Below are 27,294 nucleotides of genomic sequence, written 5' to 3'. Positions count from 1 at the left end.
GGGGGGGGGTGTCAGCGGGGGGGTCCGGAGCACCGGGGCACCGGTCCCGGGGCCGGCTCGCACCGTGAAGCGGAGGCGGGTGGGGGTCTCCAGCGCCACGTCCAGCCGCCAGCTGCCCAGGGCCCCCGGCAGGAAGCTGGCGGCGACGCGGCGGAGCCGGGTGGCGTAGCCGGTGGCGGTGGCCGTCAGGTTCTCCGCCCGGTAGCTCCGGTAGCCGCTGGGGAAGAAGCACCAGGGCGGGCCGGGGCTGGAGCCGGAGCCGGGGCTGGAGCCGGAGCCGGCGGGTGCGTAGCAGCAGCCCCGCTCCTCGCAGTCCGCCCGCGACAGCAGCCGCTCGGGGCCGCAGTCGAAGCGTTCGCCCGGGGGCACCTGGCAGCCGGCGGCCCCGGGGCTGCCCGCCGCGGCGGAGCCCAGCAGCGCCAGCAGCAGCAGCGCGGCCGGGAGCCCCGGCCCCGCCATGGCCCCGCCGGCCCGGCCCGGCCTCCCAGCAGGCGCGGCGGGACCAGCCCCACGGCACGGAGGCGTCTGCGGGGCGGGACCGGCCCTGGGAGCGGGCGGGCGCCTTCCCCCGCCGGGGCCGGGGCCTTCCGCCTCCCGGAGCTGCAGGGAAAGGCGGTGAGAGAGGGGGGGCCCGGAGGGGAAGGGGGCGGCTGCCCCCAGCGCCCCAGGCCAGGGGGAGGGATGAAGCCACCCTTGTGCAGCCAAGGAAACAAAAATCAGTTGCACTGCTACAGCTTTGGTGACCAGTACCTGCTACACAGACTTAGTTTTTAGATATTTGTTTATTTACAAAGCCTGCAGGCTCCAGCAGAACAAGAGCTGAGGGTTACATGGATGGGGTTGGTGGCAGTCAGGCTTCCTGCGAGCCCAGCCTGGAGCCCAAGCACTGTCTGAGCCACTGGAGAGTCCGGTAGTGCTGGGGATGGTCCTGCTGGATCTGCTGGACGATGGCATCGATGGTCTGGAGCCGGTGGCGCAGTTTCTGGTGCTCATTTCTCCAGGCTTGCTCCGTGCGGCACAGGGGAGTGTACGTCCCTTCCTTCAGCGCCTGCAGGTGCTTCCGGCGAGTCTGGTAGGACACGATCTCCAAAAGGTTCTGAGGAAAGCAACAACAGAAATTGCTTTGACAGCAGGCCGCAGAGAGAAAAGCACTAAGAAAGGCAGGTGACTTTTGTCACCGGTACTGGAACCATCACATTCTGAAAGGGAAGGGCTTCTGAAGAGGGACAGGGCTATGAAGTCCCCTTTGTACCGGCAGAACAGCTGCTAACGGGTACAGCCAGAGAAGTGGTTAGGTTGGAAGAGACCTTTAAGATCATTGAGTCCAACCATGAACCTAACGCTGCCAAGTCCACCATTAAACCGTGTCCCTAAGCACCACATCTACACGTCAGCTAATAGAAAAAAAAAAATAAAAATTAAATGTTCATCACAGAATTCCATAAATCAGAGAAATACCTGCATGCACAGGGCAACCCTCGCCAGGACAGAGTTTGACCAACTTACAACCTTTGCAGGAGGCCATTCAAGACCTTCAGCTGGCTCTCAAATCTGTAACATATGAGCAGCCAGAAAGCGCTCACAGAGGAGAGCTGTGACCGGGTATTTTCAAGACACAAACCATGTCCTTCAGGCTGATGTCTCCAGGTGAATGCTGCCTCGCTAAGAGTACAATTGCAGCCCCAATTCAGGACCCCCATGAGCCCTCAAGGTGTGCTCAGTTAACTTAAAGTGCCGCTAAAATGCCAAGCACACTCAGTTCAGGATGGTGGTGAGACAGGGAGATGGGGAGCCGGCACCAGGAGAAAGCAGCCGGTCCCGTCGGGCTCGCGAGCTCCAGGGAGCGGAGCCGCTCACCCGTCGCTTCCTGTTCCAACGAGCTTCTGCGTCTGCATCGAGGCCGTCGCACTCAGCCTCCAGCCTGCGCAGTTCTCGCTGCTTTTCCGAGAAGGCGGCACCGAGGGACGCCTGGGCGCTCTCCAGCTCCAGGAGGGTTGCGTTGCAGTCCTGAACGTTCTGGCAAACGGAAGAGAAGGAAAGGGCAGAGTGTGGTTCTTCGTCCAGCTGCACTCCCAGCCATCTCCCCAGAACTCTCCTGTGGGGTTTTTTAAGGAGCCTCCAAAGCCTGTCCCGTCCGTGTCCCGACACCCCGCGTGTCTGCGCTCAGCCCACCCTGGTGCTCCTTACAGCCCCGGTGAACTCCTGCAGCCCTGCTCTGCTCGCTCACCTTCTGGGCTTTGCTGATCTTCTTTCTCAGCTCCTGTTTCTTGCAGTGGAAGACGCTGTTGGGGACAAGCTTCTTGTCTCTTTTGTTCTGACCCTCTCCACAAAGCACTATCACCTCTCTGCGAGAAACAGATGCCTCCATATCACGAATCATCTTCTCCTGCTGCTTCATCAGCTGGCCATAGCGGACCTGCCGTGTGTCAAGATATGAAATAGGCTGAAAGTAACAAATGTTCACAAACGGCACCGAACCGATTCTGTGCGGCACGTCCCCTCCACATAAACCAGACATATGTGACACGTGAGCGTTGGCAAGCCAAATTTGCTCTAAACCCAAACCCGGCTTGCCCTGTGTGGATCTGGAAAGCAAAGGGCTGGATTATCAACTCGTCTAAAGTAATCTTCAAAAGGTTTCACTGGAACTCCTTAGCAATAGGAAAAGCAGAAGAGTAAAGTAACCCGGGAACAAAAGGGAAGAGTTGCTTTGCCAGAAGACAGAAGGCTTCCCTAACCAGTGATTAAGATGATGCAATATTTAGTCATCAACATTCCTTTGCTTATAAATTGGGGTCACGGCATAAGGTGGCAAACATATTATGTTTTAAATAGATTGCTCAGGTGTCTCTAGACTCTGCTGCAGCCCATTACACGGCAGGCGCAAGGAAGGCACGAAGAGCACGCACGCTGGATGTATTTCATTCAGCCCAGCTGGAGGATGTACGATTTCCAACATTGCTGTGGCCTGGCAATGCTGCTTCCCCAGCCCGTTTCTCATCTCCTGCCTTCAGCAACGCCGAAGCTGAATCCATCGTGTGCAGCTTCCCCTCCCCAGTGCTCCTCCCCCGGGGCTCACCTGCATCCTGTGAATCTCTGTTCTCATGGCGTGGAGCTCGCCGTGCCCTGACTCAGACTCCACCGCCGCACGTATCTCTCTCGTCAGCTGGATCTTCTTCTCCCACAGCAGGATTTGATGCCTTCAGTGACAGAAAGGGAAAGCGGCACCTTTGTCAGCGCCCGAGAGGACGCTCGCTCCCTGTGCACGCGTGGCAGCACGCTCCCGAGCTCAGTCCTGAACATGGAGCTGAAGGTTCAGCAGAACCTGAGGGTTTGCACGTGGGACACGTAAAAGGGCAGCCAGGAGCAGCGTGGAACCAGACAGGGAGCTCCGCCATCCACAACGTGGCACGGTGGTGGCACGGTGACTAACAACAAGCGTGCCCAGGCTGCCGGGGGCTGGTGGACCCCAGTGAGCTGCCCAGCGCAGCACGCTCGCTCCGAGTGACTGGCGGAGGAGAGCGCAGGCAGAGTCACCCCATACAGATCTCAGCAACGTCCAGCACGAGCCTGCTGGAACTGTTAAAGCCGACATCCTCACGGCTCTCGCTGCTTGCAGAGACAGCTACAGCACCTTTCAGCTTCTGCGCCCCAAAATCCATGAAACTCCTTTCATCTTCTCCGAGAAGGACAGAAGCACATTTGCTGTTGCTGGTTCAGTTCGATGAGCAGAGAGGAAAGGTGACATGGACACCTACATTCAAAGAGGGTGGCACAAAGCAAGAACCTCTCTGGTACCTACTCTGCTTCCACCAGGCTGTTTAGGAGTCTTTCCTTCTCCTCAGTCAGCTGACTGTGCTTCTCCTGCATCTCAACCGACTCTTTTTCTGCTGCCTAGGTTTGGGAAGCATAACATTGTCAGACAACACAACGTGGTCAGACTAAGAAAGATTTACACGGTCACTGTCTGCCTCCGATCTGCACGGGAGGCTGAGACCTGGAAATGAGATGTCTGTACCTTGAGAGAGCGCACAAACTCGTTCTCGGTGATCGTGTTGCCATATTGCAGCTCCTCGAAGCTGCTGCTGTTCTTGTGGATCAACACATTCAGCTTTATCAAGTCATTGGACATGTTCCTCATGTGACGTTCGATGTCTTTCTGCTCTTTTGTTTCCTGCTGAATTTCATCTACAGGTGAACAGAAAAAAAAAAAAAAAAAAAGTCTTAAAATTCCCACAAGCAGCAGGTGGAACACAGGCAAGGCGTGACAGACTGCCATCAGACCAGACAACGCTGCCTGCAGAGCCACCTGCGTCCCACGTACCCAGCCAAACCGTTTTTCCACAAGCCCAAAACCCAAATACGGTTTTGAAGGAGACTGCTGTGGAAAAGAGCTGGTTTGAGCCAAGGGAAGCGCCATCGTGGTGGGGACATTTACCCACCAACTACTTGCAAATGTTATTTAAGAAGTGTAGCACGTGACACGGCCACTTCGGTTCGGTTGTGCCCGTTAAGGCAGCGGGATCAGTCGGGACAGGGAATAACGCCAGGCAGAGCAGCAGAGGTGCCTGGCTCGTAGCCCCAGAGCAGTGCTGGGGCCGTCTGCGTTACTGCTCACACGGACGTAGGAGCACGGCGCATTCTCTGGTGAAGGTCTGGCTCACCCGTCCGTAAGCCCTCGCTCCCTTTTTCCTCCATTCACAGCTGAACGTTTTAAAAAGAGTTGGGGAATGACCTACTTTCCCTGCGCACTTTCTTCTGCTGCATTACTGTGATCCGTTTCTTTAACGTGTCCAGGGAGGCTACTTGTTCCTCCCGTTGGTGTGTTAACTTGACCAGCTCTTGCTGCTGATTGAGCCAGTGCTTTTGTAGCGTCATCACCTCAGAGTGATATTCTTCTATCTGCTTGGACAGCTTGTTGATCTCCATTTCCAGTGGCCCCAGTTCTTGACCCTGGATGAGGGCAAGGTTGGGGATTAATCAGGCAGAAGCTGCTGAAGCACTTTTTGCAGAAGGCCGGTCCAGCTGCTGAGATGCCTACCGAATACTTCCGCTATACTGTTACTTCCTTTGTGCCTCTATTTCCCAGGAGCTGGATGGGACCAACCATTCCTGACCTCACGGGAACAAATGCAAGGGAAGCCCGAACAGCTCTCAGGCTCTGGGGCGAGAGGGGCCTCCTAAGCTCCTACAACAGGCACATCTGGGTGTCCAAGAGTCTGCCACAGCACTCATTCTTGCATTGGGCTCTATAAAGGTCTTGCAGCTCACGGTGCCAGGGGCAGACCTGGGTATCTATCAGCTGAATGGGGCCAAGCACCAAGTGATCTACATCACCCCGCCTGCTCCATTCGCCCCTTGTCAGTATTTGCAGGTTTTCTGATGAGACCCTAGTTACTCCCAGGGTATTGATGTCATTCAACGTTTTCATCAGGCGCAGACAACTCCCTGCAGAAATCTGTGCTGGGCACACCCTCATTTCACAATTCCCTCATGCCAGCTCCTCCCCCCGTGCACTAAGAGCTGTTTGACAGACGTAAACATTTACATTAACTAGTGCAGCTTTTAAACCTCTATACTGATGCCTGAAAGTTTTAACTACTCAGCACTTACACAGTTACATTTATCAGGGGCACCTGTGGTCACCACAAAGAATAAAATCAAGCCTGGGACTGAAATGGGAATGTACATACCCCCTGCCGCGCAAGAATCTTCTCCAACCTCTTGTTGTACTGGCTGAGCACCGCTTGCCTGTTCTCGGTCAGGAGACTGCACCTTGCAATCTCGCTTTCCCTGCAGCTGATCAGGTCACGGGTATTTTTCACTTCCTTGTCCAGCTGACAAAGTGTGTTTTGGAGAACTGTCAGCCTGCAGCTGGTATGAGTTGCATTCAGAATAACCTGGGCCACATCATTCTCAACCTTGGAAAAATGCAGCTCCTAGGAACGCCAACAGACAGAAAACAAATTACTGTCACCAGCAGCAGCCCATTGATTTGGAACGCCCGCTTCCCGAGGCACAGGAGTCAGGGGATTTAGATTCTCCTCCCAGGTCTGTGCCACAAGCTGCGAGCCAGCCACTTACCCGCTCTGTACCTTTGTTTCTCCATCTCCTGACGGAGATACCAACATTTACCTCTGCCATAAGGCTGCTGAAGAGCATGAAGGAGCCCGAACATCCCAAAGCCTTTAAGAGGCCGCGCTCATCACCTCTGCAGTTACCTGCCCTGCCTGGGTGTCTCCAGCTGCCCGGCTCACCGGAGCAGGACATTCTCCACCACACCCGACAAGCACGTCCCTCACCGAACCACCACCGCAGCAGCCAGAAAGGCGGGTGCCTGTTGAGCGCAGCGCGAATGCAGCCGGGTGACTTCTGCTGCCCCCGCGCCGCCAGCGGCCACGACTCTCTGGCTACATCCAGCCGTGCACCGCAGGTGCTGATGGGAGACAACGCGAGTGTCCGCTTGTTGGTGTGCCTGTGGGAAGGGGGCGGGGGGCCCCTCTCTCACAACGGAAGCCAGCCCTGGAACTCTTCCTCTTGCTCAAGATAATGCCCCCGATTTAAAAATCCCAGGGCCAGGCTGAAGTAACCCGCAGAAATACAGAGGTGTGGGTGCCTTGTTAGTGCCAGCCCACACAACTCAACACCACAAACACTACGCTGGATCTTCTCGTTTTTCTATCTGTTCCAGTTACACACTCCCAAAGAGAGCAACTGATCGTGCCACAAAGAACTGTGGGTCTGGTTCGATTGTTCCTTGGGCTGTAATCCTCACTCAGGAACGAGAGCAGGCCTGTATCGCATTCCACGATGCCGGACAGAGATACAGGTTAGTTCAATGTGGAGTACAGCAGTACTACATATCCACTGTCTTCCTCCAATACATAAGAACTGGTACTACTTTATGGTAAAAACTCCCAGAATTCATCGTTCTGTCCCGTTTTTTAAGTAAAGAAAGAACAGTACATTATGTGTCAAGGCCTTTTTGGCCAAACCCTCTCGTGTACACCAGAATCCCGCAATAAGATCACTGGAAGAACCAAACTGAAGTCACAAACTCAGCAGACCTTCAACTGCAGATCTGAAAAGCAGAACGAAGGCGCAGACGAAACACACTTGAGAAACACCGCTCAGGGCGGTTTCCTTCCCCCGCCCTCCCAAACGGAAGAGATAACACACCAGGTCTGTTTTTCTCCTACGGAGCTTTGCAGCCAGCTGCGAGAAGTGCTTTGTGGCTTTGCTGGACACCATCTGGTCCGGAAGCTTTGCCATGATTTCGTTCTCCATCTGCACTTTGGCATCAGTTCCTTTCTCTATGTCCTTACTGATGGACAGCAACTGATTCAGACAAGCAGCTTGATCCTAAACACAGGAAAGACAGGAGACAGGGTCGCTACAACTGTTTGGGGAAGGGGATTAAACATCTGTGTCTGATTTGAAAGGTTCTTCTTCCAAGTAACTCTCCTCACCATCCTGGTCCTGTTGAGGGCCTGCTCTGTCTCGTGGAGAACGCGAGCGTAGGTGCCAGATTCCACCTTCAAGGCCTCCTGCCTGGAAAGGCACCGGGCAATCAGCTTCTTTGTCATGTTGGCATCGTTCTGTGAACGGCTCAGGATGGCGACAAGCAACTCATTCTTCTCCTCCTCCTTCCTGATTGACTTCCTACAGCCATGGATGTCCGTTTCTAGGGACTTGAGGTCATGTCTGTACTTGCTGGAGAGGCAAAGAGGATGGAAAATCACCACAGGGGTAGACTCACGCGCTGAACAGTCATCTACAAATTCCTCTTTTCAAACACGCTACTGCAGCGACAACAGACCAAGGAGGAAGATCTTTACAAAGGCCACCCTGCTGTGACAGTGCAGAGTCATCAGAAGATGGATGGAGACAGAAGACTGAAAAGCAAACGTACGTAGGAAAATTAATTCCCGCTTTCAGTCCTGTCCCCACCCCCCACTCTTACCAGGATGCCACCATCAAAGCACATTGCAGGCAATCAGCCAGGCTGACTCCAGAGCAAATAAGCGCTTCCTTTGGCAACAACAGGACGGTTTTCCTGATGATTTCTGAAGGCATCACAAAACCCTAACTGAGAGCGACAGGTAAAATCCCTCTTGAAGTCTAGCTCTTTGGATTGAGAGACGTTGCAAAGGTGAAGGAACTCTTCTAAAGGACTAAAATATGAACAGAAAAACTCTAAACAGCTTTAAAAACCCCACACATTTGGGGGGAGAGTTGTGTTTTGGATACAGAATAGTGACGAAGAACTGTGCTTCCTATCCTTTAACCTTACTACGTGCTTCAGAGCAGCAAACTTGTTCTGCTTGACATACCCTGCACGCGCAGCAATAAACTGGAGACGCACTGCCCCTTTCAGCATCCCTCCCGTCCAACCCGTGTGAGGCCTCTCCTGGGACTGTTCTCAGATACCGTACCTCAGCAGCGCTTGGGTGGCGATATAGGCCTCATCTCTCTGCTTCATTCCCGCCAAGCTGCTATTCCAGTGGTTCATCAGTCGCTTTTTCTCCATGTTAATAGCCTGAACCTCCATACAAGCCTGGGGGAGAGAGGATTTGTAGACAGGATAAATCTATACTAGGCTGGGAAACCAAATTCACGTTACAATGCCTTTTTTTTGGTGTGTGTTCATAATACGCTGGGCAGGAACAGCTTCAGCTAACGTGCCTCTGGTTTATGGTCACCCCCGACCACAGAGCATAGGTCTGCAAGGAAAAAAATGCAGAGAGGGTGGGGGAGGAAGTGATTTATAGGCAATTCTTGAGGACAAAGGGAAAACCAAAACAAACCAAACCAAAACAAAAAAGTCTTCATTCCTCCAAACAGGAACTGATCATACAACTCTGTCCTACACTGTAGCTACCATGTGAGCATGAGCCAACGGGGTCGGTCCTTCCAGAGGGAAATATTAACCAGAAGCAAAAAAAAAGCATTCTCCTACCTCATTTGCTGCTTGCCGAGTTACTTTTGTGTCCTCTGCCTGAGCCACAAACTGAGCTTCGAACAGAGCAATCTGTTCCTGCAGCTCGTAGGCTTTCCGGGTCAAGCGGTCTACCAGAAGATCCTAGAGAGGCAGAGCCAAACAGCTCAGGATGAGTAACATAATCTCAGGCTTAACCAACTAAATTCTACAGCAATAACTTGGGCTGAAAATGAATTCAGTTAGCTTTGATTCCTACTGAAACTCTTCCATTCCTATCCAAACGACTCCTGAATGCAGCAGTGACAATTTTCAAGAGAACAAAACCTTCTTTGCTGGTTTTTATCGTTCCACCCACAGTAGGAAATTGGTCCTTCAGATCTGAAGCAGCATTCATCCCTGCCAGCATGGGTTACATTGCGCCACCTCTCCAGCAGCTGGGAATCTTGATAATTTATGGTTTAAAATCCTTTGTTAAAAACCATCTAAACCCATTCCATCTCAACCGTTTGCCCGCAATTCTGCATCAACAGTAATTAGCTGGTGTCCTGCTGCAAGCAGGAGGCAGCAGAGGGAGCTCCAGCACACCGACCGCTCAGTTCACCTTCCAAGTTCGCTCTTCCTTGGGACTCAGAGCAATTCTCCAGACTTCAACATATGATACTTCTTTGCTAAATATCTTTCTGCCCCCACACCCCCGTTGCCTGCGTGAAGAGTGATCACTACTGATTACTACTTCCTATTATAAGGCTCATAAAAAAATTCTGTTCAGTACATGCCACTATCTTGGTGGTGGGGATTCTTCTCATTTTCAATTATTTGGGGAAAATATCCCCACGCACCTTCCATGGTGTCTGTATATTCACTACAGCCTTCCTTCTGCCAAGGCAGCACGTCCTCCGAGACTCGCCGCTAGCTGTCACCTGAATTCATTTATTTATTTGAAAGAAGAGAGTTTTACTTGATACCTGTTTTTTCTTTTCCACGTCAGCTTGGGCCTTCTCCAGCTCAGCCCTCTTTGTCGACCGTTTCGTTAGTAAAATATTATGGTGCATATGGTCCGTGTTCTGCACGTAGAAGAGGTGCAAGGCCAAGTTTTCAAGCTGGGTCTGCATTGCAGAGACTGGGGAGGCAGGGGGAAAAATATTTACAGAAAAGTATGTTTGTAAGACACAATTTAAACAGAGGTAAAAGGGAAAGAAACACAGAAGCACCCAAAGCCAAATTCGCACACTGACCAGCCAAATCAGCCCCCCTGAAATGTGAATTTGCATCGGCTCTGGAGTACAGCTCCACAAGCACAGCTAATATCTTGGTAAGCAATTCATTGCTTCCCAGCACTCAGAAGCCCAGGAGATCAAAGAAGGGGCGGCCTCAGGAGGCTGTGACTCCACTCCTCTGCCCCAAAACAGAACTGTCTCTTTCTCAGTCTGTTGAACGCTTCTCTATTTTTTTCAGCAACCTGCCAAACCTTTCTAGGCAGTTTATCCTACGCTGAGCTACCCTCGCCATCACAGTTGTTTTCCTGTCCCCTACCCACAGGCCTGCAGCACAACCAGCATGAGTCAAGTCCATTTCTTTGGCTGGGACGGGTTCCCACACGGATGGCACTCTCAGGCTCCCGCGTGCCCCTCACGACCCACGACCTTTGCAATCTCGTCACACCCTTACAGAGACACAGGCAAACGTAACAGAGCGACAGGATCTTCCTCCTTCTAAGTCACAGAGCAGCCCATCTGCCCGGAACAGTTTTAGTCCTAAAGACCTTCTTAGAAGTACAAGGTAGCCACACGGTCTTAGAAACAACCAGGAATACCTGTGAAAGGTTTCAGCGAGTGCCTGATTCCTGATCAATGTTACTGTATTTTTCAATCCAATGCTTGACTTGGATTCAAATAAATCCCTTTCTCCACACAGTACTAGAGCCAGGAAACCCGGCAAGGGCTGCCTCGGTCACCTTTCTGGCGTTCATCGTGTGTGTTCTGACACATTTGCTTGTAAGTAAGCCTGAGGCCCTCCAGCTCCTCCTCCAGCTGCTGACGTGCTGCGGCCACCTGAGAACGGCGGTCGTGGCTCTTCTCCAGTCCCAGCTGCAGGCGGGCCAGCTGCTGCTGCGCTCCGTAAAGAACCAGCCCAAGCTCTTCCCTCTCTGCTTGCCCCTTCTTCGCTGCTGCCCTCTGCAAACACAAGAGGAAACCAGTTACCTGGCTTCAGCTCGGGCAGGGGTGGGCTGCTGCGGGAAGGCAAAGTAAGAATGCCACGTACCAGTTCCTGAAGCTCTACGCTCACTTTTTCCATCTGCTTAGTGAGGTGACTCTTCAGGGCAGCCTGGAATCTTCTCATCAGAGGCTGTCAAGAAGTATGACATTGATACAAGTCAACGTACTTGTGTAAAGAAATTATGAAGAAACCTTACTGCTGCCCCCGCTGTTAAATAACACAGCGTATTTTCTGCCACAGACCCTTGCATTCTTCCTTTAGCTACGCTCACTGTAACGAGTGAGAGGAGTTACACAGTGGGTATTTGTTGACAGCAGAAAGCCACTACTGAGGATATCTGAAAGTCAGAAACACATCAGAAGAGCTGCCTCTGAGAGCCCATCCGCTCGCTCTTGCTGACAGTACTTCTCTTTCAGGAGCACTGAGGAGTATCAGATTTACCCACTACACGGCTCCCTCCTGAGCCCCCCGTTTGGGGTTAACCCTGAGGGAGCAGACACGCTCAGGAGTCAGTACTTCTGCAAAAGCCTGTTTTAAACACGTGGTTTCAGCCTATGGCTGAGCCGCTGCTGACAATCTACCTTGTGTATTTCATACAAATAAAAACAGCAGGTCTGCGAAGAAGAACGACAAGATTGGAGGACTTCTCACATGTTCTAGATCCAAGACAACCAGCTCTGTTTCTTCTACGGTTTCTTCACTTCTTCCACTCATTTCGTGCCCCTCAGCTCCACGCTGCTGGCACGCCTGTTCCCGCCTTTGGTCACCATGCTCACTGGTGAGCTGATCCAACTGCTCAAAGGCAGTCTCTGAGCAGAGAGAAATGGGTTCTCCAATGTCACCTGGACCCCACCCCCCAAGAAAAAAAAAAAAAAAAAGAGAAGAAAAAGACAAAGAAAATGCTTAGATTTCAAAGCGTTGTGCCTCCAGTTGGACTAACAATGACGAGAAAGGGAGAAAACTAGAAACTGTGCTTGACGGGTGGTATGGAGTGTTGTACTGTTAGCAAGGGACTGAAGGATACCTGACTCTGTGCAGCTGTTCCGCTCCGCTGACCACGCAGACACCTGCTGAGGAGCTCCTGAAGGAAGGGGAGGGTTTTCTCTCTCGGTTACTGGCTGCTCCATGTCACCCAACGCAGGAGGACAACTGTCTAATTCGACTTTGTCCAAGAAAGTCTCAGGGGATTTTTTCTGAAACGTAAAATCCACCACCTGAAACAGCTTTTCAGTCTGCCCTGACAATCTGCTTGTTTCTGTCATCACGAGACAAGAACGATGCAGACACAGAATCGGCAAGAGGGCCTTGTTCTAAACTCAGCCCACAGATACACTGGCAAAGCTGTGCCTCTGCCGATTCAAAAACCACCTTTACCCACATGCAGCACGACAGAGGAACCTCTCCAGCTCTGTCACAGCTTTTGTAGACTTTGTGCCTGACCAGTTAGCTTCTCTCTGTTCAGTTCTGGTCGGGTTTGTGTTGGCAGCAACAAAACCGCCCCAGGAGAATTTGAAATTACAAATACCGGCCATGCCTTCTGTGAATAAGATTGTGTGTGTTATTAGTGTCTCACCTCTGCAGAACTAACAAACAGCTCTGTAGCTCCTCTTTCTGCTGGTGGAAATGTCTCTTTTTGGTCCTGCAGAGGAACGGACCCTTCTTCTTCACTGTCGCTCCCATTCTCCGCCTCTACTGCCTAGCACACACACAGGCAAAAAGCAGAATAGCAGCGTTACAGCAGGTTGTGCATTTGGTTTAATGCTCATGCTACCGTGCTGTAACAACTGCTTTTTGTCATGGGAGTTTAATTTTGAAGTTTAATCTCGTTCACAAAAACAGTCACCCAGGCAGCATGAAGACGGTAAAGATCCTGACAAAAATTCTACACACCACTTTTAATTTCAGATGTGTCTCTGGCTCACGTCTATTTTTTTAAAAAATGCCCTTAGGGATTTTAGTCCTCCAGCTGGTGCTACACGTAGCCAAACTATTATCTTCTTTTTAAAGAGACACCGTTTTATCCCGTACCATCATTTGCCAAATTCAAATATCGTGCAGTACCAACAGACCAAAAAAACTTAGCACCACCAACCTCGAACACAGCCCCCGTACGTGTGTCTGTGAGATGGGGGCAACCTCCTGTTTAACATGCCTACAGCCATCTGGGAGCTGAGTGAGAAGCACATGCTTCAGGACGCTGCTGACACACAGAACTACAACTACATTTAACTTGTTTTTTTTAATAGGCAGGGTAAGACTTCAACAACCGCTCCCTTGTTTTACTTCTCCCTATCGAAACTGCTTCCACAAAGCCATCACTCTGCAAGGAGAACGTAGGAACGTCATGCTGCCCCGCGAACGTTCTGAAGGAAATCACCTCCATAGCAAGAGGCGACAGAACTCGGACGATCTCCCGCGCAGCGGAGCCGGATTCCACCCCAGAGCCCTCTGCTGCGCCACCGGCGGCCTCCTCCATATTGCTGGGCTGGGGATGGCCTGTGCCTGCAACCAGAGCGGAGGGAAGAGTGAGAACCAGCCCGGCTCCCCGCGGCCCGCCAGCTGCAGGCCGCCGCGGGGCTGGGCACGGGCACCCGCGGGGCCGGGGAGGCCGGGCGGCCGAGGGCCGGGCGGTTCAAGGCCCGGCCGCGGCCCAGCCCCGCACTCACCCGCCGCCGTCTGCGCCATGTTCCCGTGTTCCCGTTGCCAGGCGACGCAGCAACACCCGGTCACGTGAGCGCTCCGGGCCGCACCACCTCAGCCCGTGGAGGGGGGGGGGAACGCGGGCCGCACCACCTCGGCTCGTGGAGATGGGGGGGGCTGTGGGGGGGGCGCTCGGCCCGCACTACCTCAGCCCGCCGGGCCCGGGGGGGGCCCGCGGCGTCCCGGCCGCCCTGGCGGCGCCAGCCCCGGTGCGGGGCAGCAGGTAACGGCGCCGAGGGCTGGAGTCCGGGCGGGGGGAGCTGCGGGAACGAGGCACCCGGGACGCTGCCCAGCACCCCGGGGATGCATCCATTTTCTTTTATCCCGCTCTTTGTCTTCCCTTCCCACCGGAGCCCCGAGGCGCTCGGTGTGCTGCCGGCTGGGGGCTGGCGGAATGCGAAAGAGTTCATTTTAACTTTATTTTCTGCTGTTCTGGGCTGGCTCCCTAAAGCTTGGGGTGTATTTAGGATTGCCTTCCTTTTGGGGAGGAGGTCCTCTCTCAAATTGCCCCAGTATCTACCTGTTCCTTTGCTGTTATCAGCAGAGACATGAAGGTGGATGGTCGGTGTAATAAGTAACATATTGTGCTTTGTTCATTAAACCTGTATGGGAAGGTATGGAGGGAAGATTTATGTGCCCGCAAGGCTTGATAGCCCAACCGAAGGACATCCGGCAAAGTAAACAGGACCCGCAGCTGAGGGGGTTGAGTAATCACATTCTTGCATAAGTTCACCCACAGGGCAACGAGGAAGACCTTCAGCCTTCATCCTTACGACCACCAGGAGGCAGAGAAAGACCCCCCAGCAACAGAAGGAACATGCGCAGAGTATCGCCCTGATTGCGACATCGCGAATGCAGGAAATGAGACTGTATATAATGTGCTTACACGAGGCGGGAAGGCGCGAGCCGTTGGCGGAGCGCAGACTCCCCGGCCGCCCAGCGCTGCCTTTGCTCTTGTTCGCTTGCTAATATAATAAAATTCGCATTGGATTTTGACACTTTAAATTGTCCGTGTCTCTACCTATCACAATTTGGTGCTGTGACTCGGATCGCGACTAGATTGTGGCCTGCAGCTGCATTGGGGAGGCGCCCCGCCAGCCGGCGGCCCCTGCAGCCCTCAGGTCGCTTCTGTCTCGACCGACGAACCTAAATTGAACACTGAGCAAAGGAGAACCGGTAACCCTGTAATCTTTGTGCACGAAGCTCCGAACGAAGACGCAGGACGCGTGAGTATAGGCCGGGAATCCGTTCGGTTTGGGTTGGGTATCCTGGGGCACGGTGTATGAGACGTCCTGCCAGGGCGAAGTGAGTGCGGACCCTCTAGTAGTGCGTTTCTCGTAGCCCGCGAGGGAGCGAGCCCCAAACGAGGGGAGCGGTTGGTGTGTGTGTGTGAGTGCCTCAGAAGATGGGACAAAGGAAAAGCAAGCCCTTTGAGCCCATGGGAGAGGGGCCCCATGTGAAATTGCCCCAAATACCGCCCGATAGTCCCCTAGGGCTGATGTTGAAACACTGGGATAACTTTCCCTCTAGGCAGGGAAAGGATAAGGTAAAAATGATCCATTATTGCATAGAGGTCTGGGGCGGAAAACAGATTCGAGGAGACCATCTGTATTGGCCTGGTTTTGGATCATTTGAGGATTGGATATGTCAGGCGCTAAACATTTATGTTAACTCAAAGGAACCATTTAATTTGGAAGAAAGTGAATATGCCAGTCTGTGGATGGTGGCCGACACTAGGGTAAATTTATACCCTTTAAAAGAAAAGGGGGGTGGCTACCGAGGGAGGAAGAATAGAGAGGAAGAATTAATAAAGCTTTCAAGGAATATCAAGAAGCAAATGAGTCGCCCACTAAATGGTTAGAGAGACTACGAAAGAGTCTCCAAATGTATCCCAGTCTGAATGTAGACACTCAGGAGGGGCAGGCTCTGCTGAAAATGCAATTTGTAGCAAATGCATGGGAAGATATTAAAAGAAAAATTGAGAAGATAGATGATTGGCAGAACAGAGGTTTGGATGAGTTATTGAGGGAGGCACAGAAGGTGTTTGTCAGAAGGGAAGACGAGAGGTTTAAGAAGCAGGCAAGATTGATGGTGGCAGTGGCTCGGGAAGGACAGCGTGGGGGTGGGATTACAAGACGGACCCAAGACCTGGGGTGGAAGGAACAAGGAGAAAGTTATTATTGTGGAGTTATTGTGGAGTGTTATTATTGTGGGAAGAAGGGTCATATGAGAAGGGAATGCAGAAAGCGGCTGCAAGATGAGAAAATATTCAAGGAGGATTAGGGGTGTCAGGGACTCTATTTGCTGGGGCTAGACATAAAACCGAGCCCTTGATAAAAATTAAAATAGGTCCCCAGCAACAGGAAATCGAGTTCCTTGTGGACTCCGGGGCCGAGAGGTCCACAATACAAGAGTTACCCCGGGGATGTCACTTGTCCCCGGAGACAATGCAAGTAATTGGAGCAAAAGGAGAGCCTTTAGGGGGTTCCAGTAATAAAAGACATTCTTTTTGAAACAAAATCTAAATTTGGGGTGGGATCCCTATTGTTGGCCCCAGAAGCAGATTATAACCTACTGGGACAAAATATAATCATCACACTGGGCATTAATTTGGAAGTTAAAAATAATGAGTTACAAGTAAAATTATGTCCCCTTAGAAGTGAGGATGAAGTAAAAATTAACCCCGAGGTTTGGTACACTCCGGAGACAGTGGGCAAATTAAATATCCCACCCTTCACTGTAACTATCAAGGATCCGGAAATTCCAATAAAAATAAAACAATACCCAATCTCACAAGAAGGCAGGATGGGGTTGAAACCAGAGATTGAAAGATTAATTAAACCAAGGCTACTGGAACCATGCATGTCTCCCTTCAATACACCCATCTTACCCGTAAAGAAAACTGATGGGTCCTATAGATTAGTCCATGACCTACGGGAAATTAACAAAAGAACACTTGCAAGGTTCCCAGTTGTGGCAAATCCGTATATTTTACTCAGCCAGCTGGGACCTGAAAGTAAAGAAACCTTACTAACCCCATAGTGGGATATCCTGTTTTACTTACTACAGAAACCTCCATACGAACAGCTGAAAGAGGGTGGACTCACGCCAGCCGAATCAAAGGACCCGTAAAGAATCAACAGTGGCAAGTGACCAGTGTACCCGGGGACCTAAAAATAAAATTTCAAAAGACCTGAATGAATACTTTTGAAATTGAATATATTGAAAATCCAATTCTGACTAAAGATGGGCATGTAAGATTGCAGATATTAAGTTGTAACTGTTACTCATTCGTGTGCTTTGTGTGTAAGGTGTGTCGGGAACGGTGGTGGGCCCATTGCCGAGACGGAAGACCCCCAAGGGGCGTCTGCCGAATCTGCTGGGAGTGGGAAAGAGAACTTACAAAATTGGCACTAAAATTAAAAGAATCACAGAGAGAGACTATTCCCGAATCAAGGGAATGGTGGGGGATATTTGCTAAGGGAATCCGGCCCGAAAATTATTGTTACCATTTGAACGAACCGATTCCTTTTGTCGTTGAAATAGTAAGAGGGCAGTGCCGGAAGTTCCTGAAAGGGGTGAAGTGCAACGCACCCCAAGTTAAAGATACCAACTGGAATTTGTACATCCTGAGGCAAGCTGCTAAAGTAAGCACTAGCCCTCCTGAAGAATACCCCTGCTGCCGAGAAGATGGTACCCCTCGTGGCTCGAAGCAACCGAGTCGACGAGCGAGGCAGAGGAGTAAAAAACTGTGGAGGAACGAACCCAACAATTGGGACAGCAAAGCAGTGCTTGAGATCCTGCCTCAAGGATGGTAGCGAAAAGGCGAAGCCCTGGAGTGCAAACGACAAAAATCGGGGACGGGTATCAAATTGGGGTAGGAATAAGCAATTAGTATATTACAAAAACCACCACTTTTCCCGATACGTATTTATAGGGGCAATCTGGGTAGTATTATGCATCCCTGTTTGTGAATCATATGCACATGAACCCTTTAAGTGGACTCTCTCTAGTTGGGACGATTCCAGGATCATTCAAACTATAGTTACGGTAGGACCACCCTCCTTTAATGTAACCAATTGTGATTTGTTAAGGTCCATATTGGGAGATGATACGAGTACTACTGCTGGCTGCCACCCGTCCCAACAATATAGCTGGGGGGGCCTCAAATCTAAAAGTTACTTATTGGTGTCCTAGTGCAAATCCTGGGAAAAGTTATTGTAACTCCCCTGGTCATTATTATTGCGCTTATTGGGGATGTGAGACCATAGTAACCGGTAAATGGACACCACAAACCCCGGATAAATATCTCGGAATTACCTGGGGGCCAAAGAAGTGTACAAAACCAACATATGATTACAGTGGTGGGATAAATAGGCCTGGAAACTGTAAGTCCTTAATACTCACAATAAAACAAGAACAGGATGCGGGATGGATCGTAGGAAGAACCTGGGGTATAAGACTTTGGGAGCCTGGAACAGATAGAGGGGGACTAATACTTATTAAAAAAGAGGCCGTTCCAAACGATCCTGAACCAATTGGACCAAATTCCATACTCGCACACGAACAAACTCTGGGACCTACAAATGATACAGAAATTAGCAATGATACCCAGTTTACTAGTACACGAATGCAGGAAATGAGACTGTATATAATGTGCTTACACGAGGCGGGAAGGCGCGAGCCGTTGGCGGAGCGCAGACTCCCCGGCCGCCCAGCGCTGCCTTTGCTCTTGTTCGCTTGCTAATATAATAAAATTCGCATTGGATTTTGACACTTTAAATTGTCCGTGTCTCTACCTATCACACCTTCATTAACAGCCTGGACAGCGAACAGGTGTACCCTCAGCAGGTCTGCAGATGATAACATTTGGAGGAGTGCCTTACACACCAGAGGGTTGCGCTGACATTCAGCAGGACCTCGGCAGGCCGGAGAAACGGGCAGAGAGGAATCTCCTGAAGCCCTACAAGGGGAAATGCAAAGTCCTCACGCGGGGAGGAATAACCCCGTCCCTCACTGCGGGCTGGAGGCAGACTGTCTGGAAAGCAGCTCTGCAGAACAGGACCCGGGGTCCTAGGTGAAGCAGCCAGCAACGCGCCTCGGCCACAAAGGCGGCCAACAGTGTCCCGGGCTGCATTAGGAAGAGCACCAGCAGGTCGGGGGACGTGACCCTGGCTGCATTAGGAAGAGCACCAGCAGGTCGGGGGACGTGACCCTTTCCCTCTGCTCAGCACTGGTGAGACACATCTGGAGTGCTGGGCCCAGGTCTAGGCTCCCCAGTACAAGGCAAACACGGACATACTGGAGCCCGATTAAGGGCTTGGAGCATCGGACATACAAGGGAAGGCTGTGTGAGCCAGGATTTTGTAGCCTCAAGAAGGACGGGGGGTGGCGGGAAAGAATCTTATCGATGCGTATAAAAACCTGATGGGAAGCAGTAAAAAAGAGTGGGTCTGACTCACCCAAGTGGTGCCCAGTGAACAGACAAGAGGCAACAGGCACAACTGGAAACACAAGAAACTTAAAAAGGAAGTTTGGGGTGGGTTTGGTTTCTTTCTTCCCCCCCGCTCCTTGCTGTTTGTTTTGTTTTTCTGTGAGGGTGGTCAAACACTGGAACTTACCCAGACAGGCTGTGGCGTTTCCATCCCTGGAGCTGGTCTAGGTGACCCTGATGGGAGCAGGGCGCTCGGACTAACTAAATGATCTCTAGAGGTCCCTTCCAACCTGAACATTAATCTGAGGGTAAAAAACCCACTTCTGTGGTAGGAAACAGAGGAACAGATAATACTCGCAGCAGAACTGGGTTGGTTTTCCTGCTGCTATTTACACCTAACAGTAAAGATGATTAAGCCTCAGTACTACAAAGCTAATTCAAACAGCCCAGAAGTCAAAATAGTTGATACCAAGTATTTATAAAACCAGCTTCATTTTACCTCAATGTAAGAAACTGCCTGTAATCTCTCTCAGTTTCCTAGAGACACTACACTGGGTTTCACTGCTTACAAATGTGAATGCTTAACGGTCAACGGATAAAACCACACAAGAACATGAAGGAAGATTCATCTGTGATGAAAGTCTTTTGTAACATTTTAGCTAGGTTAAATATACAGCTTTTTAAAAGCAAATACAAAAGCTGCTGTATCGAGAACTCCAGAAAACAACCTCCTCCACTGGATGACAAATATAATAGGGGTGGCAGCAATAAAAACGTGTTCATTACTGATCTGAAGGCAGGACCCGCAGAAGTGAGGCCCCAATCAGTTTCCAGTTCCCACTGCTTAACCAGAACTGTGCTACACAGAAACCCACCTCGGCAGTTTCAAACACAAAAGGAAAGACTCATTGTACATCTCATCATACACAACTCAGAAAACTTGTATTGCAAACCTCCCCTGAGGAGCAATGCCAAGCATTATGGATTAGCTGCAACATCCCACAGCCCTTTCAACATTCCCACTGGGTACCGCGTACTGATATTGCACCTGAAACAGGACATACAGCCTTGCTGTAGCACACACTGGTTTAGGCAGCAAACAGCACAGAGGCACAACTGGGATGGAAATAAGCAGGGTCTGCTCCTACTTTCTCTGCAATTTTGAGGAAAAGAACCTGTCACTGAGGAACAAACCCAAGCTGACATGGGCTCTGGAGTTAATCTCTTTCTTTTCTTCTGCTTTCCAAATCTAAATCAGTTTTCACTAACAGCGCCAAAACCTGCCAGTAACTTTTACAGCTGCAGGGTCATCAACTTCAAGACAGCTACTTGGCAACCTTTCCACACCATTTGGATGCGACTGTGTTCACCCGGACACACAAACAAGCTGTACAGAGAGAGACAACATAAGACAGACAACTGTTTTCAGGCCAGCATGTTATTTTGAGGAGGTTCACTTTACACCCTGAAAAAGAAGATGTTTCAACAAGCAGCCAAAGAGCACCCTTAAGAAGTATGTGACAGAACTGGAAGTTGTAGCTGAGAGAGATAAGCTGTTAGCCTGCTTCCAGGGGCACTGATCAGAAACATCAGTCCCAAGTTATATGTTAGACCCAGTATAGATGCAGCTACTTTGTGAAACACTTTGATGCCTCCAGCTGATGGAGTTGTAAGCATGCGGTGTCAGCTATACGTGTATTTGTTTGATCGAATTACAAAAGCACGAATATATTCAGTGACTTGATCAAGAGGTGACCCACAGTGGCAAACCGAAGAACGGTTATGAAAGCAATATCTGCATTCTAGAACATTGATTTTGTCACAGTATTTTAAGGTTTATTCAAGAAACAGAACTAAAGCAAGCTGTATATACGGTACCACAGATGGGTACTAAATTTGCTACTGAACGAGTTTCATGCCAGCAGAGCTGAATCTCGCAGTCTATTCAGGCAGCCTCTCATTGCTCAAACAACTCAGCAGGCAATCTATACAAAGTATGGAACAAACGCCTCAAAAAAGGAGAAGGTTCTTCAAAAACACCCCCACAACACACCAGACAACACATCCTTTTAAGAACCAGGGAAGGTAGAGGCTAATGACCTCCCATCTCATCACTGACAAAATTCCAACACTGAAAACAATCTCAAAATAACTACACGGTCTCCAATTCCTCAGTCCTACTCCAGCCCTATTCACAGCTCACAGAAGCTATAAACCTCTGGAGAAAAAAGAGAAACAAAAGGACAGGAGGCTATTTTCCAAAGAGCTCTTCAGAAGCACGAGAAGCCTGCCCGTGCGAGGCGCAGAAATGGTGTGCTGGAAGCGGAGCTACACTGTACGATGCCGACAATCTGCGAGGCCACGCTGCAGCCCGCAGAATAACCCCCTGTCCGGAGCTGGACGCTGGGGTAGTTTGGGAGAGGGTGTGAGAAAGGAAGGCAGAGGCATAAGCCGCACCACAATGCCTGTATCCGCTTTGCAGCCTCAGCCCCTCCCTATGAAACCACAGAAGGGACTGGAAGGCTGTGGACAAGAAGTGCCCACTTCTGAAAAACGGAATACGGGAAGTGACGGCAACTGGAACGATGCCGGGCCGTGAGCACTGGGACAGTGAACCAAGGAGGCTACGGGGCAGGAGCACTGTGGGAAACGAAAAGTTACTCCCGTGCTGAGTGTAGAAAGCAGCGAGTTCCTGCCATGAGCTCGTTCCTTCTCAAGTGAGCAGCAGTGGAGGAGAGACAGACACTTGGATGGCATCAGATACACAGCTCAGGGGAGGGAAGGGAAGAACAGAGGAAAGAAGAGAAGCAGGCCCCCTCACTGAGCCAGACCAGAGCTACTGCTGCTAGAAGGGAGCCAGACTAGAGCTGGAGCACTTGCCTCTGCTTTTTTCCCCTCTCAGAAAACCAAGGAGAAGCCACCAAACTTAGACACCTACCTGAAATGCATTCAGATTTTGCTGACTGCAAACCCCTACTCTGAATCACACCTAGCCTCAGAAAAACTCGCCATCAAAAGCACGCAAGAGTGACTTCAGAACATCCTCCTCTTTGGCTGAGTGTTTGTGCTGCCCTGAAGTAAGATTCATTCTTGGATCAGTGATTTCATAATGTAAAACACAAAACCCTTCAAAAAGAAACAAATACATAAGGTGGCAGTTAAGGACAGCAGTTATAATATTCCTCAAATTACACGTTGCTTTGTCTTAGGTAAATTCCTAATCTGCCTTCTCCAAAGGCCCTCCTGTCAACTGAACACACATTTCTCAGGCTAACACCCTTCAAATGCAATTTTAAAACGTGTACCTATTTCTGTAAAATTTGTCACGTGGCAGCCTCAAATCAGAATTCTGATTTTTAAAAACACTTCACCTATCTGTTTTACAACACTCACCACACACCAACAGGTATCTTGTATGCTGTTTACTCTCAGTGTCCTCAGCTGCTTTGCACTCAGGCTTGTTAAGCAAAGCAGTAATTTAGCAACATCGGCTCGTTTGTTAATGTCTCCCCTAACATGACATCTAGTCTCCCCCTGATTTCTTTACGGCTGGATTTACAGCTTGGTTCTGTCTTCCTGCAGCTGAATAAGCACCTGACAGAAACGCCCAACTGAACAGTCACATACTCATTTTGAAGCAGTCACGGAAATCTTGAGGAAAGACTCAAGAGCTTGAAATGGCCAAGAGCTGGTAGGAAATAAATCAAAACTTTGATACCTCCATACACCCCAAGTTAGCAACAAGAACAATTCAAGAATCACCAACTAAACAAAAGGCCGTATGTAAACAGAAAACCCCATTTTCATTATGATTTTTCTCTAATAAACAGGCCTTGCAATTTCTCAAAGGGTTTTTTTTGTGTGTTGAAAGGAAATACTGCCTTAGAAGGTAACAAAATTTTGTTTCACAGTTCAGCATTGCCTAGTGAATTACAAGCTATTGTTTCTATATATAAGCAGCAACATTGTGAGACTCCTTTAGAGATACAAAGACTACCGCATCGAATAATACCGACAACCTTACACCTCAAAGCATGAATTTAACTCTGCTTTCATTGTATTACCACCACAGCAGCGTTACAGCATTTCTGAAATTACACTTTTGTCCAAGTCACTGTGTCAACAGACAAGCCAGTCTGCTCCAAGCACCGAAGGGCTAAAATGGAATAAAACGGCTCAACCAGCTAAGATGCATTCAAACATGAATTCTAGTGGTGCTTCACTTCACTTTGCTACTGTAGTCAAAATTTTACTCTCTGTATTTTACAGAGCAACAGAAAATCGTAGGCGGATTTTTGGGTTCAAACAAAAGTTTGATGCCTTGCCTTTCAAGCTCTTACTACGTAAAGATGCAGGACATCAAGAGATGACGCCCATAGTCTTGCCAAACGCAATGAGATTTCTCCTTCAGAAGACCTACAGAAGTTGTCAAACCTTAGTGCCAGCACAGTCCATTCGAGGAGCTGATCCTTCCACCATTTTCAATTAAAAGTCAGGGTTTCACTTCCCCCAACCACCACAGCACAAACCACTTTAACTTCCTAGATTGTACCAGCAAACCTTTACAAACCGATGGCTGAGCACAGGAGCACACAAAAGCCCTCAGAGAGAAGAACACTGGCAGGCCTTGTTCATACACCTCGCTGAGCACAACCCCTCCAGAAGAAGAGGCAGAAAGACTAGGTAGGCAGCTTCAGAGCCAGCGCCCACAGCTGGCACTAGCCACGAGCTGCAGCGCTGCTGGACGTTCGGCTTCTGAACATCCGCATCAGCCGCTTCCACGTGCCCATCCGCCCCTTCACTGCGCAGGTGGAACGAGGAGCCTGGGCTGACCCTGACTCCCCAGCAGCTGCCCAGCCTGGACACCCAGCCTGACACAGACGGAGGCTGGTGCAGAGCTCCCCACGCCACAGGAGCAGCAGCCTGTACAGGCAGGGTGGGTGGCTGGCAGGCAGGCAGCCCGGCAGCTGAGCGCCTTCCTGCAGGCAAGACACGCACGTCAGACCCCGTGAGAAAGGGTCGTTCTGATCCCTACCAACTCCAGGGAAGACAAGCATCGCGCTGCCTGCGAGCCAAACAGGAAGGACACTCCGCTCTCTTGTACAGCAGGTTAGAAGTTGTTTCTGCTATTTCTTTCTCCTCAAAGAAAATGTCAGCATGGACACAAGCGATTACACTTGATTTCGTTTTGTATTTCAACTCTCAAGCAAATAATTGGATAGGTGCCTCTCTGAAGTCACCTACAGGACTTCTGACAATGACTGCGTGGGTCCAACACCTCTGAAAAGAGACAGAATTACATTTATCTCCTTTTTTTTTAAAAAAAAAAAACCCAAACCACAGATGTAATAAGAAGTTCTTGAAGCTTATTAGCAATCATCACTAAAGGTATAGAAAGCAAAAAAAGCCATTAAAAAGTTTCACATGGAAACAGATAGAAAATGGCCAAATCACACTTCCTTTGCAGACTATAGCGAAGTGTCTTCTCTAACCAAGACAAATTAGAAACGCCTGTATTATGCAAACTCATATCACAGTTTATGGCTTGAGAAGCCAGGGATTTCCTACTGTGTTTCTAACAGCTGGACAACTAAACTACTTCACTGTTTACTTTGTGATGCCGCATTCGTGATATGGCAGAGCCTAAACATTTTCTTAAAAGAAAACGAGCCTGAAGGAGTTAACCTCACACACAGAAAGCCTGATACCTGCCAGACCACCTCAGGCTCTACAGTTTTTAATAATGAATAGTTACTCATGCATTGCATAAATATTATTACATCATATCTCGTATGTATGCAAAATCAGAACTACAATAAAATAGGCTCCTCTGTTTCAATATTGTATCAATTAACCCACTCATCCACTTAATTTGGAGCTGTAGATGCATCAGGTCACAACAGCTTTAACATCTCACATGCCTCTGTGTCTAAACAGGAACAGACAGACCATTCTAAATACAAAAAAAACCCAACCCACCACCAACAACAACAAAAGCCCCAACAAAAAAAACTTGCTCTACCATAATAACTGGGTGAGAGGAAAGATACCATTACTGTGCTTTTTTATTATGTTTTTGTCCTGCCTAACATCTAACGTACATATCAACACCTCACTTTCAAGATGTAAGTCAATAAAACACGCAGAAATACCTTCATCCCCAAGGTCAGCATTACACAACGTGAGTATAAAATGGATCACAACAAGGACGCTGAACATGGCTCACATCTCAAAGAACACGGCTTTTTTTCCAACTCGGTAATTAATGCATGAGTAAACTACAATAAGTATTACATTCATTTTCCTAAATATTAAACTCGTTAGAAATTTGTTCTGACGGTCAGAAACACACTTGAGACACGGGAAGACTGTAACCCTGAGCCCATGGAGAAGGGGCAACGAAGAAGTGGGATGTGACATGAGGAAGTCTCGGGGGCAACACGGGCCAGGGGTTAGGACGTTCCCTTCTGCAGCGCAGCACCAGTGCCCGCCGTTGTAGGCAGTTTGTACCACGCTAGCGTAGGACCACCATAAACCCCCCACTTTGCAAGTCCTGCACAAGTCTCCCTTGTGACTACGCCCAGAGGTCTCCCCTCGCACGCTCACCCCTTCGCCACCCGCCCCGCAGGAACACACCTCCTGCTGTGCCGCCTTCACCCCCGCGCCCACAGACTGACCCCCCACGTGACAACCCAGGAATCATTTACAGCCACATGAAACATCTGAATTCGAATTACTTCACATCTCCAGCTTCTGACTAGCAGCACGAAATTCAGTGGCTTTAATTGTGAAACAACCTTTCCTAATTCTAAGCTGCTGAAATAGGCTGCTGAGTCAGCACCGTATAAAAACTTAAGTCTTACGCTAAAGGGGGAGATGAAAACACAAGAATTTGTGCCCCCCTGTGCTGCACAGTAATCCCACCCCTAAATTCCACTCCCTGTGGCTGAGCGTAGGCTGTATCTAACAGACCCCAGCCTGGCACGAGCAAACCTGTCCCCACGGCATTCCAGAAGTCTGGGCAGAGACCGACTGCTGCTCCTGGCCCCGGCAACTCGGACCCGGGGGTCTCCCTCTTCACCACCTGACGTTGCCCTTGGCAAGCGAGCCCTGGTTTGAACACCTCCCCAGCAACCCATCAGCACAACTGGTCTTGTACCAGACAGCTGCCCTTTTTCCTGACAGAAGCAAGGGGCTCGAGTAACTGGAAGACCAGCAGCCAATTATCTTTCCTAATCACAAAACAACCCCGCAGACCTTTACTTCAGCTGATGGCAAACTCCTTCCGTTCACAGCTCAGTCCTTGCACAGTCCTCACCATCCTCCAGGAAACTGGGTGGGCCTGGAAATAACTGGGTTCTCTGGACATACACACACTTTTCACCTTGAAGGTGTACTGATAGCTACACCCACAAGGTACCCCAGGGGTCACAGCATACAGGCCTGTTCTTCTGCCAGAATAAAACACACAGCGCACACCTAGAAACCTGTACCGTGAACTCTGATCTGAGAATCAGAGCTTTTAAAATCTCCAGTTGCTGACACTGCTGAACTGGTAAAGCACGGTAGAGGTGTAAAGCTTTTCCAAGAAACTTCTCTGCCTACGTTGTATTTACGTGCACAGGCTACAGGTATTTAGAGGTTCTTATTCGTGAGTGCCTAAATTTTAACCAAACCTTCTGAAGCACAGCAAGTTCTCCACTACTTCAGGGTTCTTTGTTTTTGAGGAGACTCTTTCACACTTTGAATCAGCCTGTCTCTAGTTAGATGAAGCTAGCCATTTCTCTCCCCCTTCATTGCCAAAAAAACCTTGTTTCATGTCCCCCCGAGATGGAGGTGTTTGTTAACTGACCTGCTCCCGTCTCTCCAATCCCACACGTGGGACCAGTCCGTAAGTATCGCCTCGGGGTTGCTCAGCCACAGCTTTCCAGGCTCAGCTTCTCCTCGTCCACCAAGCACCTCGTAAAAAAAGACGTAATTACAAAAGTTACTGCCTTTGCAA

At 50.0% G+C, this 27,294-nt stretch overlaps 1 protein-coding gene across 1 annotated transcript; it reads right to left on the bottom strand.

Annotated features, from left to right (window-relative positions):
• Window positions 1–763: 763 nt before the first annotated feature.
• LOC147412270 (coiled-coil domain-containing protein 40-like) lies at window positions 764–12,328 on the bottom strand. Its single transcript, XM_086481539.1, has 17 exons — window positions 12,183–12,328; window positions 11,810–12,000; window positions 11,204–11,287; window positions 10,896–11,115; window positions 9,907–10,061; window positions 8,960–9,082; window positions 8,436–8,557; window positions 7,470–7,713; window positions 7,180–7,362; window positions 5,862–5,939; window positions 4,740–4,923; window positions 4,019–4,188; window positions 3,803–3,894; window positions 3,080–3,200; window positions 2,228–2,416; window positions 1,858–2,016; window positions 764–1,096 (listed from the first exon to the last, which is right to left on the bottom strand). Exons 1-17 carry the CDS (start codon window positions 12,283–12,285, stop codon window positions 851–853), a joined length of 2,664 nt encoding a protein of 887 aa, XP_086337665.1. The 5' UTR covers window positions 12,286–12,328; the 3' UTR covers window positions 764–850.
• Between the last annotated feature and the right edge of the window lie 14,966 nt (window positions 12,329–27,294).

The sequence above is a fragment of the Leptosomus discolor genome, unplaced genomic scaffold, assembly GCF_034619465.1.
Source record: "Leptosomus discolor isolate bLepDis1 unplaced genomic scaffold, bLepDis1.hap2 HAP2_SCAFFOLD_80, whole genome shotgun sequence".
In the NCBI taxonomy this organism is placed as follows: Eukaryota; Metazoa; Chordata; class Aves; order Leptosomiformes; family Leptosomidae; genus Leptosomus; species Leptosomus discolor.
The sequence above is the reverse complement of the archived record's forward strand: the minus strand, read 5'-3'. Positions and strand labels throughout refer to the sequence as shown.